This window comes from Cariama cristata, unplaced genomic scaffold, assembly GCF_000690535.1.
Source record: "Cariama cristata isolate BGI_N322 unplaced genomic scaffold, ASM69053v1 scaffold10060, whole genome shotgun sequence".
NCBI lineage: Eukaryota > Metazoa > Chordata > Aves > Cariamiformes > Cariamidae > Cariama > Cariama cristata.
Genome location: NW_009596373.1, coordinates 32580 through 45139, shown reverse-complemented (window position 1 = coordinate 45139; position 12560 = coordinate 32580). Strand labels below are relative to the sequence as shown.

Here is a 12560-nt window from a genome sequence, read left to right as displayed (position 1 = left end):
GGGCACACTGGTACAAACATGGGTATCCTGGAAAGACCTATGATCCCACTAGTCAAAGGACTTCTTTGAATCAGAGTGCTACACAGACAGAAAGTAATTAATCAAAATCCAGTCTCAGGAATGAAGATACAGACCACAGATTAAATTGTTACCATCCCTAAAATTTGGAAAAAACAATAAACTTAAGTTCAACTTTCCAATTTTTCTTTTAAGAAATAAGCCTTGGAAGTAGTTATTTCCAGTTAACATGTATAATGTGATTAAAAAAAAGAATGCTTTGTCTTTTCTGTAGTTGCAGGTCTTGACTTTTTCACTACTGACCACATTCTTCCCTCACTCTTTTTTTTCTTTCCTGTCCCAAAAGAAAAAAAGCCAGAAAATTTGTTCTGAATTTCCAATTCTCTAATTATATATTTTTTTCACTAGAGTTGAAATAAAAATAATGTATTAAAAAGGAAGATGGCATTTACTTTTTTATCTCTAAGTGTGCAAGATAACCGTTTTGGAAAGTACTAGCATAAATGTCCACAATTTTGAGTACACAATGTTCTTTACAAAGATGCCTGTTTACATTAATGTAATTTCAATCTGTTCTTATGTTTTTATAGATCAGGATGTGGTACAATTCTTTGAAGAGAAATAGCTGCTTAGTTTCCAAGTGGAACAGAAAGCAAAATTTGGTCCTGAACTTTTCTTTTTAAATTTTCCCCCCAGGCTTGACTTTAAGAGAAAGAATAGTACTTAGTGGGTTTGTGCCCATAAGAAGTCATACTCTTGTCATATGAAATAGCCCATTTTGTGGCTTCAGCTTGCTCCCCCCAACACAACAGAAGAACTGTGTTTCACAGGCTCGAAGGATCTAAATAGGTCACTGTTGTAACTGCATGCCTTGTAAACCTTCAAAGAGTAAGCGGTAAGGTTTTTGACTCTGCTAGTTCCCATCAAATGAAGCAAAGTTTTTACCAGTTAGCTGTATAATAAGGCAGAGCTAGAAAATTGATCATAAAAAACCTTTGGTGGTTTTTTTTTTCCTTCTATCTCTTTTTCCCAAGTCCTTTGAGGTTTTTTTCTTCTTCTCTTTTTCCTGAGCCATGTGCAGAAATCTTTTCCCATAGTGTCCCTTTCTTAATTATACAGTGTTGTGAGGGCACATGCAAACCATTGGCTAAGAAAACAGATCAGACAGGGAGAAATCCTGGGCTTTATCCCATGGTATTACATCCCTACAAACCAGTCACTCTGCTTAGGATTTTCAGAGTAGCATGAAGAATTCAAGTTCACTGAGGTTTTGATACCCAACTGCATTAAACTTCTTTCTAAAATCCCATATTCTTTTTGCCTACCTGTAAAATGGGGACAGTCACACTGGAAAAGAGTTTTATGGATTTGACTGGCAAATAGTTCTTCATTTCAAATTTCTTTAGTTAAATTGTAAAATCCTCATTGCAATATGGAAAAGATGCTTCTTTCCAAAAACACTAGACTGAATTAGCCGTTTTACCTTAATGGCAATCCTGACAAGTAAAGTATTTGGCTGCTGAGTTCTGTTGCTGTTCAGATGTTATTTTTAAATTCTGTTTTATTAGCAGGACACTCTAACGTTGAGTTTATGTCTCTTATTGTATTTGACAAAGCACCATACATTTATTCATCATGTAATTATGGCACTATACTCTCAAGGTATTTACTTTACAGGAAGCTTCATGACTTTGGAATAAACAACCATTCCAAGACTGAGCAAAACATGGTTGACTTGCTGATGTGACCTGGTTTTAATTAATGACATACTGCTTTAATTGTGGAAGCATTGTGTATGTGCATATGTGCGTATGTATTACTGCTGGCAGGGGAGGCTGGGATTTCACTGCTTAAACAGAGGCTCTAGTCCTGTTTGAGATGCCCTAAACTAGCTGAAACATCCTGACAGAGTTGGCAGGTATGCTACAGGAGACCCTGGATCCTCTGGAAGGACAGCAGGAAGCCAGGTAGGATACCTGAAGTACCAAAATTGTACTAGGTGCCCTTGTTTAGCCATCTAGAGTCATTTTCTGACTTAAAACACTAGGCACATGCTTACTTCATATGCCACCTCTTGAAATTTCTGACAAATGCAGACCATTCAAAAATGAAGGACTGTGCCAAATATATTCTTTTTGTATCTGTGACTATGAGGCCATCTCAGAAGCAGAATAAATTCTCTCATTCTCACACACAGTCATCCAACCACTGGAACTTCAAAGAACGTCAGTCCACTGCACTCTGCGTGTCTTTGTTTAGAGCACAGTGGGAACAGAAAACAGCACCTGTCTGTCCCTAACCCGCCAAAATCAATGATGAACAAAGTTCCCTCCATATCAGAAGCGTGTAGAAATCCTTCCCACTTAAGATGAGTACTTGAGAGCCTGACTGAGTGAAATGTGATGGGGACATTTGCTTTAGTCTGCTCCAGCAGGTAAAGTATTTCACAGCGTGTTTTGTTTGAAGTACCTGCTCAGACCATACTGCTATTGATACATATTAATGGAGAGCTGATATTTTATTACGATCTTCAAGACACTGCTGATTCTACAGTGGTTGGAGTGTTTCTGGTGTACTGCGGACCAAAGCACGCACTCGATCTTTCTGCAAGACGTCAAATGTCCTGGTAGCCATCCACCTAATCATTTCTGCGTTTGGCAGGGTTGTGGGTTTTTAGGAAAATTACAAGTGAAACATGGATTGATACAAGTGTGCCGACTTCTCTGAGATTTTTCAGAATTGTTGTCAAAAGTTCTGGTCAATTATTTATTTTTGAGAAGTAAGGATACACAATTAAACTGCATAAATTAAGTTCAAAGCTGTATTTTTGGCTTTCTCATTCCAGAGTGGTGGTGATATAATGGTGGCAAAAGGTACCATCCCTCTGGAATGAGGAGCTTAACTGCAGCAAGATGAAAAAAAAAACCCTGTATATTCCTTCTGATTTATTTTTAGTTGTCAGGTTAAAAACATGTACAGAAAGTTAATGACCACTTCAGAGAAGTTCCTGAGCTGTGGAAATGTGAAAGGTGTTTATTTATACTTAGCACAGGGTCAGTGACACGCTGGGCAGAGCTATCGTAGGAAAAATTGATACTTTCAAAAATTATGATGTTTTTCATTAAGAAGAATATCCTTTCCCACTGACCTTCCCCTGGCCAAGTAGTGAGGTTTGGCAAAAAGTGTTTTGGCTCATGAGCTTTGATTTTTTGTCTGATATTTGGAGAGGTTTTATGGGAAACAATACGTTTCACAAATGCATTTGATCAAGAGGGAAATCTCATTGTTCGTACAAGAAGAGTAGGGGAAGGGGAGCACAGAGGTTGGCGGGGCTAAAAAAACGTGGCTAAAAAAAGCTGAAGCAAATAAACTTTCCTTACGCTGGGCAGTAAGCAAAGCCTGGCAGTCTGCAGTTTTCCTTGCAGAAGAGAAAAACTGCTTCCTCCTCCCCACTTCAGCACTATCTAGGCATCGTTGACCATGATAAATTCATGATAACAAGGTGAGCAGAAGGGTGGGCAATGGCAGTCAAAAACATTCCCGCTAATAGATGATCCTTTCTAGAGAGAAAATCAGCAGCCGTGGGCTGAGCAGCAGCTGTCTGCCTGATCCAGGCACCAACCTCTCATGAATTTCAGTTATTTAATGAACCAAAGCTCCTAAAGTAAATGAACACCTTTCTCACATAATCAGTGGGGAGATGTGAAAACCTTTAAAGACCTCCAGGGAGATCTGATTCACCTGACTTGGATTTTTGCATTTCAGCATACAAAATATGTTTCAAAAACTCCTTTTTCCCTCCATTGACGTTACAGGGAACATACTCAGTTATTTGGAGAACTCAGCACTTTATGGGCTGCAAATGAGATGGTTAGGTGTGAACTGGCTCCCCTGTCATAGAATAGCTCAGCTGGAGAACCACCTGAAAAAGCAGTGTGGGTTACAAAATTGAGACTATCCAAAGAACATGCGTAGGTGTTTCCTTACCTGTTCCTGATTCTGAGTTCTGGGATATAAGGGTTTGGTACCGCATTACTGATCCCACCAGGCTCCTGAAAGCTGAGGAGCAGACGTGCAGTCCAGTTAGAGCCTTGTTCACTGCAGGGAGCCTGATGTTTAGCCTTGAATGTGCCCTGAAGCGCATTACAGCCATGTGGGTGTTACAGGAGGGCCAGAGTGGCACATTGGCATAATTTCTAATCAATGTGACTTGGACTGTTTCTCCTGAAAACCCATCATCATTTTTGTATGTGAGATGACTGCAAATAACCTGCACTTCTCATCCATTTCCCTTTTCCAACTCCTTCCAAATTTAATTCTCATGAATTTAATGGCTCCATGATTTATCATTACTCTTTCTGATGTCTTGTTTAGCATATGCATAAGCATTAGACTGAGCTTAATAAGAGTGCACTTTCTAATCTGAAATTGTGCATTGTGGCCTGATGACTGATGGTCTGAATAACCAACAACTTGTCCTGTCTCCCTTCCCAAAACGGTTCCTCTGGTTTTCATGAAAATTAATGTCGTTAGCCCAAAGTTTCTGATCTCTCTATAGATTAATTTTCCAAATGAGCCTTCCTGTAACTTTTTACAGTAGTACGTCTCCTTGTGGGAGAATGTCACCTTAATTATGGTGACTGCAGTGATTCCTCAATCTGTCATCTCTGCCCAGAGCGCTAAACACAATTTCTAAAGTGACAGCCTCCCTGCAGACCGCCTGGTTTGGTGCTCTAGAGTACCATGGCTCCTAGGATGAGACAAAAGGCCATAATTTTTAAGTCTTGGTGTCTAGACTTGTGGATTTAAGCATATTTATTCTACTGAAAGGGAAAAGTCTTTCTGACTAGAAGTGATCTGATTTTCTGAAGTGACAAGCACCTTTTCTGGTAGCAGCAGGGAAGACAGAAATGCTTCATTTTCATTTAGGCTCTCAAATGAGAGTTGTCAAGAGCCTGACTCTCCCTGAATGATAATAGGAGGTTGATGCTTTGAAAGTCAACCCTCAGGATTAAATAATTGGGACCACAGACTATAGAATTAAGAGTCAAATGAATTTTAAAGTAGCATCTCAAGTCCATGGTGGTGTAAAAGAGGGCATGGAGCCTGGATTCTCTGGTGATCCGTATCTTCCATGGTCACTGTGGTATTAATTGACAGGAACAAAGTTAAAACAAATTGCTCCTCTTCTAATTTAACAAATTGTATATTCACTTGCTCTTGATATAAATGTAATGTCAGCCAGATGAAAGGAGAGCTGGAAAAAGAGTCCTTATAGGGCTTCTCTACACACAGATACACACAGGTTGTACAACTTCTATTGCTATAGTAAGAATACAGTTATATAGCACCTCTGTTGCGATAGCTATATGTATTTTGTTAGCAGCTAACGACTGTAGCTCTGTCGCTCTGGGATGTGTGTGTCAGTTAAAAAAAAATAAATTACATCTTCTCATAATTACACCAATAAATAGTTTTGGGTACAGATACTGGTCATTTGATACTTTTCCAGCTATCTAACCATTTATGTATTTCATTCTATACAGCCGGATCCTCTGACAGTGAAATCCGTCCATAATAAATTTAGCAGAGGACCATTAATGGACCGGTATTTTCCACACTGACAATCTCCCGGTAAATCTATGAGAAGACAGTCCAGGCCTTCAAGTTCTTATTAGCAGATCTTCCTGACATGTTCAGCTCTGTGACAAAATAGCCCGCCCATTTTTGTAATGTGCTTGTCTTTGCATGAAGGGGTCACATACAGATAACTTCAGCTTTTAGCACTTCTCCCAGAAATACATTTTCTTCCATGGTACGTGTGGACTATTTATTTGCAATAGCTTGCACAAAGGAATGAAGATGACTGATGACATTAATGTTGTAGAAAAGCTCATCAGCATCAGTCACTGGTGGGGAAAACCAGAATCTGATTACAAGGAGGATTGTGTTGGTATGCAAGGCAAGGAAAGCCTGGTGCATGGCTCTGCCTGCCCTAAGAGTCAAGAGTCTCGCAGACTTACTTTCCTTTATTCGTATTTATGGCACTGTTGTCAGAAGTGCTTGGAAAGATGTACAGCAGTTTGAAAACATAGCACAGTGAAATAGTTGTGCTTAAATTTTCCAAGAAACAATTCAAACCAGAAACATTTGAACATTGTTATGGTTGCAGGAAGATGTGTGAAATTTTGTCCACAGTATGTAGTCGACCTGAAAATACCTTATTTGCTCACTATTGCCTGAGAATGGTTTTTTACTATAAAGCAATGAGGAAAAACAGGGTTATGTTTTTATACATCCAAGTTCCTTTAAAATCTATATGACACACTCAGACAGCAACAATGTAGGTACCGCCCTGTGGGCTGTTTTGCATTGCCATCACGATACCAGCCTCAATAATGTGGGACAATCCCACCACTGGGCCCTCAAGGATCCCTTTTCCTGATGGATGAAACGATGCAGTGTGCGGTGATAGGAGAGGGTAAGGCTGAATCAAGTTACATGAAGGGAGATGATCCAAAGTGCCCAGCCACAGTTAGCGTCCAGAATTAATGTTTATTGCTGAGTTCTTGTTTCAAAGGGGATTTTGTCTGTATGCAGGGAACGAACTAGTTTCTCTACATACTTTACTAATCCAGCGGATTTCCAGAACTTTTTCGCACCATGTGAATTCTACATGCCTGACGCCCTCAAGAGAAGGAGGTAACAGGCAGACTGCTGGGCAAATGTCCATATAGAGAATCACAGAATCATTTAGGTTGGAAAGGAGCTTTAAGACCATCGAGTCCAACCATAAACCTAGCACTGCCAAGCCCACCACTAAACCATGTCCCTAAGCACCCCATCTCCATGTCTTTTAAATCCCTCCAGGGATGGGGACTCCACCACTTCCCTGGGCAGCCTGTTCCAGTGCTTGACAACCCTTTTGGTGACATCAGAATGGGACATCAGAAAGCCTAATGGATGGAAGATGGATATGCAGAAATAAGTTGGTTTTCTATAGTTATAATAGCTACTTCATATCTAATTCAGAGCTTATTACAAAAATTACAGTAAAAGGCCATTTTTAATGACAAGGTCTCATTGCTGCCAATTTTCAGCTCACTATGGAGGCTGATTCAAAATGACTTGCATCCCTACACACGTGCATACACAGATGGTGAACTACAGATTTAACTGAATGGAAAGGACACGTGCTAAAAATACAGATTTGGGGAAAATGTGGGAGAACAGAATAAAAAAGACTGACAGCTGCTCATTGTCCTGCCTTGACTAAATGTGACTGTTAACAGTCCAGGGAAGAAAGAGACTGGGCTACAAAATGAAAGACTTCACAGAGGTAACAGTCCCCTGCAAAGGCCAGAGACATACAATACTGAGTACATCATAATGAAGCTGCCAGGTATCCTGTAGAAGATTTCTGAACATCAGCCATATGGTATTTTTGTTTCATTATGTAAAACAACATGGTGCCAGTACTGCAAATACGTCCCTGGACACTGAAGCTGGTGGGATCCCCATCTAACAAGTGCTTTCAGACAAGCCTAACTTCAGTGCCCACTAGGATTAAGGTTTATGTGTTTGCATGGTCTACATACACAGAATGTAGATCTTACGGCACCAAGCACTGTAATGCTCCGTTTTCGGCACTGATTCTGTCAGAATGAACTCCTCAAACCTGACCAACTGCATAATGCCAATAGGGAGTTTCTTGTTTCAAGTCACCTTGGCCAGATGGAGGAAAAGGTAAAGGCCGGGTTGCCTTTAAACTCTGCCCACTCTGATTCAGAGATTACATGGCAAGCACAACCTGATGGCATGACATTATTCCCAATTAAAAAAATGCAGGAGCTCCAGCTCCCATCTCAGGGAAGCATCTATGAAGAAAAGAGGTCCTTCAGCACTTAATTTACATATATCTGAGCACAGGAGTAAGCACAACCCTGAACATAACCCTGAGAAGAAAAAATTATGTGCCCTTGCCTTTGTAGCCTGCAGACAGAACACAACATCTCCTGTTAGTGCAGGTGAGGTATGCCAAGAAAACATTTAGTGCTGAGGTGCTGAAAGAGTCCTCTCCCTCCTTCTGACCCATCCAAAAACTACGTGGCTGGTCCGAACTAACATGCAGGGTCCCCAAAAAGTCAATGGGAAGGACTAGGCATGTCCACAGGACAATTTCTCCTGTCTCAAAATAGTTGCTCTGAGATTGGTGCGGTCAATCCCCACCTGACAGCAATGTTCACTTCCCACTCTGGAGGAACCTAAACGGCTCACTCAGAAAAGAGGACCAGTTGGGTTTTCATGTGCTCAGAATCAGATACACTTCTGATGTGTTTTAACTCCAAACTATCATCAGGCCAGTGGTCTAAGCAGAAACACCACGATGATGGAGAAGACCGGCATGTGTTGCTTCTGTCAATTTTGTCCTAGTGACTAAGATTAATATACACTTTACTATTTATTCCCTGCCACGGATCATGTTGACTGAAACAGTGAGTTCTTTGTTCCCTCCCATGGTCTCAAGCTCATACGGTGAGTGAGAATTAAAGGGGAAAAATGTTTGGAGATATGCCTACAAGTATGGAGGGGATACAAATTCCGTTTTATCAGTTAGAGATAGGTTGAGTTCTTTGTGATGAGACTTCTGGGGGAAGAAAACAGGCTGTTAGATCCTCCACTGATGAAAAGGGAAAGGAAAATCTTGCCTGGGAATTGGTAGATGACCTGAATAGAGCATAAAGAGACTTTCACTAATAGGTCATACATTTGGTCCCAAGGTGTAAATTATGCATACCATGCTTTTGAGGAAGAAGGGATGATCAAGAGCTGGCTAAAAGGAGGATTTAGAAGACCTAATGAGCCAAAACTCCACTTTTATCCTTCCGCGTGCATGCTGAGTTGCCGTGGCCGAAGGAAGGAGGCCCAGGGAACACTGGAGAAGATCTTCTGTGGAGAAGACCCGCAGCTGAGGAGTTGAATCAGAAATTACTTGTTGGCTGTGTCCTTTGCAAGGGGGTGACATTTGGTAAAAATTAGCTTGACCGATGTGAAAATTGAATGCTGTCATCATGGAATATTGCAAAGGCTGAGATAAACTTGCTTAATATAGTTAGGATTTTTCTGTCAGAACAACTTTTCAAAGGATAATAGCACTTTACTGAGACTGAAATATTTTGCAGAAAGACATTTTTTTCAACAAACTTCTGATGAAACACAGGAGTTGTCTTCCTGCCAGGGCATCCACCCAGCCAGGGATCATGACTCTGCTGCAGTCTGTCTCAGACTGATGCAGCCATTCGGACTGTCTCAAAACTGGGCATTTGGGATTTTTAAGGCGCTCAACTCCAAAATATTCCTGTTACTTTCTAACTCCAGGACTGGGGTCCCCAGAAGCATACCAGCTCCAGACTCCCTCAGGAGACACTTCTCTGCCTGGGAAATTATGGGATTTCCAGTCTTCCTCCATAGATTGAATGGGTCTTTATATCTCAGCTCCACCGTGGCTGCCAGCGTTTGTGTGTTCCCAGCTCTCCATCTGCCCAGTAGAGACCAGTGGGAGCAGGGAGTCTGGGATTCCCAGGCAATCATGCAACTTAGGCTTCTATGAAAAATTATGGAAAAAAAAGAATTTTTTATTTCTACCCCACCCTTCTCTGTCACCAAATATTTCCCTTTCAAACTTCTTTGGTTACCTTTTTCATATTTGTTCAGAAGAATTTTTCAGAATAAGAATTACATAATAATTGTAATTATTTTAGCCAAACCATGGTTCCTGAACACAACAAGGAAGGTTTTTAGAAGAATCACTGAGCATCAGAAGGTGTTTTTCACTGTGTGCCTATCAGAGGTTTTTTTCCTCACATTTTAATTAGTTAAAGTAGTCCAGAAGAATTAAACAAAGAGTTACTAGTTGTAGAATCTGAGTGGAATCCTCAAATAGTCTGCATAAAAATCTTCGTGTTTATCTGACTTTGAAACCAATCAACATTTATGAAGTCAAAATTTAAATATGGGTGCTTTTCTTCTGCTGCTAGTACTTATTTCTACCAGTAGAATATTCTGGGTTATATAAAATACAAATTGAATGACTGAATGACCACTTGAAATATTATCATAATATAATTCCTCTCCTCCTGCCTGTGCCTCAGTGCCAAGAAACATTTAAAATCCCATGCATTATGTTTGTTTTTAACACTTTCTAAGATATAGAAGAGCATTCATCTACTGGTATCTCAGACCACCAGTCAGAAGCCATAGGAAAAGAGACAGCTTTTCTGGCTTTAAGGCCCGAGTCTTTCACATGGGAGAACAGCTTCATTCAGCAATAGGCCTGCGCTTTGCTGAGCTGGAGGTGATTTTAGCCCATGCCTGCCTTAATCAGGGCAGTGGAGCAGATCAGCAGGCACTGGTCAGTCACTTAGCTCCTGGGGATGGGATATAGGATATAGGATCATGTTGATTCATATTCAGTCAATCAAATATGGTTGAATTTGACGGTGTAGACCATTCCTTGTATTGCTAGTGGAATACACTGGTAGTTTTATTCCCACCTTCTGTTTTTTCTGGTTTTGTATTACTTGTCAGTCAAGGATGGCTAGGAGACTGCAAATGTCCTTGTATGCTCCTTGAAAGCAGGATTTCCACAGCCAGAGAGGGATATTAACACTTTGATGTGAAAAATCACAGAAGGACACCTTCTATAGAAACATCTGCTCTAGGTGGACCCTTCCCAACAGAAATACCAGCCCCTTACTCTTTTGTGTCTTTTCTGCTCTGCAGGGAAAATATTTCTATCCTAGATGAAAAATGTGTCTGTGGATCATTCACTCTGCTCAGAGACACCACATATTTTGCTTGTCAAACTGAAGGACTCTTTCTGCTTTTACATTCAAACACAGAGTGAATGTTGCACCAATGGTGCAGTCAGGCACCTCTCCCTAAATCCGTGCACCAATCACATGGATTGGGCTGTGGGATTGGAGCCTACAGATGTAAAAGAGCATATAAAAGAGCAGAGAAAGAGACATGAAAGCCACCAACACATGAGCCGGTCTGGTTTCATAGAAGCATTGTTTAATCAAGCATAGGAAATACATGGTGTTCTTTGGGTGGTGTGGTAACTTATGTTGGATCTGGGAGATTTTTGTAGGAGTGGATCTGGTAAGACACTACAACGCTGGAGGTTACAAAAGTCATGAGGAGCAAGGCTGTCCAGCCTGGTTATGCAGCACACCTCAACAAGGGGTTTGTAAACATCAATCAAACACTGCATGCTTGATCAGCACCTTAGTAACATCACTGAGTTACTGGAGGCTTCTAGAAATTGGACTGATAAGATATATTGTTGTAATCTTCACTTTCTATGAGCAAGGGTTGTATCTCTGATGAAGTTCCTCTTCTTTTCCTCCGGCAGGCCAGAACGAGCCCGGTGACCACAGCAGTAACTATGCCTCCAATCACAGCTGCTCCAACCAACCAAGCCCAGATCTGACGGGCTTGCTCAAGGTAGGGTGTTAAAAACTCCTGGAAAGAATCAAGTGCTGCAGGGAAAAAAAAAAAAAAAAGGCAAAAAAAAAGAGCTTTTATATGATGCATTGTACTGTCAATTTATAGAGGTTGTATAACAGATAATACTGGAAGGGTGATTGAAAAAAGAAACTACATTGGTAGAAATTGTCTGAAGGTCACAAACAGTTTTAAACAAATCTCTTCAGTCCTTGCCGTCTGTTTCTCAGTCTTGGTATTAAAGGCAGGAAAAGTGCTTTTTATGGCTTTGTCAAAACTATAAGACTATAACCCAAAAAGTTTGATACAGTATGGCCAAAAGTCCTGCTAGTTCAGCATCCTATTGGCAGCACTAACCCAAGCAGAGCACTAGGAAGAGTTTAAGAACAGGTCAAGCCTGTTATGTTCCTTTCACAAGTACCGACCCAACTTCCAACCATTTACAGCTCAGGGATTTCCTGAATCAGATGTGATGTCATTGTATATAAGTTATTGGAGGATTTTTTTTTTCCTTTCCATCAGTTTGTCTAGCTGGTCTTTGAACTTTTATCGCAACTTCTTGCAGCAAGGAGATCCTTGCCCTAACTACATGTTGGGTGGGGAAAAAAAAACTTCCTTTCACTAATTTTGAATCTGCTGCCTGCTTGTTTCATTTGATAGTTCTTGTGTGGGGAGAGGCAGTAGACTATTCTCTGACCACAAGAAATCCTTAAAGAAAGAACTGGAACCCTCTTTGTTTGGTGTATCCAGGGCAAATTCTCACTGGTTAGATGATCAACTGCCTTCTTGCTTTGTGGTGCGAATGTGTGTGTCTCTGTCTCTATTTTTCTCACTATGGCTTAATGAGTTATGAAAACCGTGCCATACAGGGCTCTCATTTCACGACAGAATTTGGAAAGTAACTTCACAATGCACCCAACAACCTGTTGGTTTGTATTTGAGAAATGGGAATACCTGTCCCCTTGGGCCAAGGAGGATTTGGAATCCACATCTCCCAATTACGAGTTATAATTACTATTATTATCTGTAATTAT

At 40.7% G+C, this 12560-nt stretch overlaps 1 protein-coding gene across 1 annotated transcript in view; it reads right to left on the bottom strand.

The window, feature by feature from the left end:
* Positions 1 to 11077: 11077 nt before the first annotated feature.
* The window catches only part of LOC104165997 (tyrosinase-like), a 30004-nt gene continuing 28521 nt past the window's right edge, over positions 11078 to 12560 (bottom strand). The window contains exon 3 of the mRNA XM_009705783.1: positions 11078 to 11561. Within this exon, the coding sequence (XP_009704085.1) occupies positions 11338 to 11561 (224 nt within the window). The 3' untranslated portion in view covers positions 11078 to 11337. The remainder of the gene's footprint in view (positions 11562 to 12560) is intronic.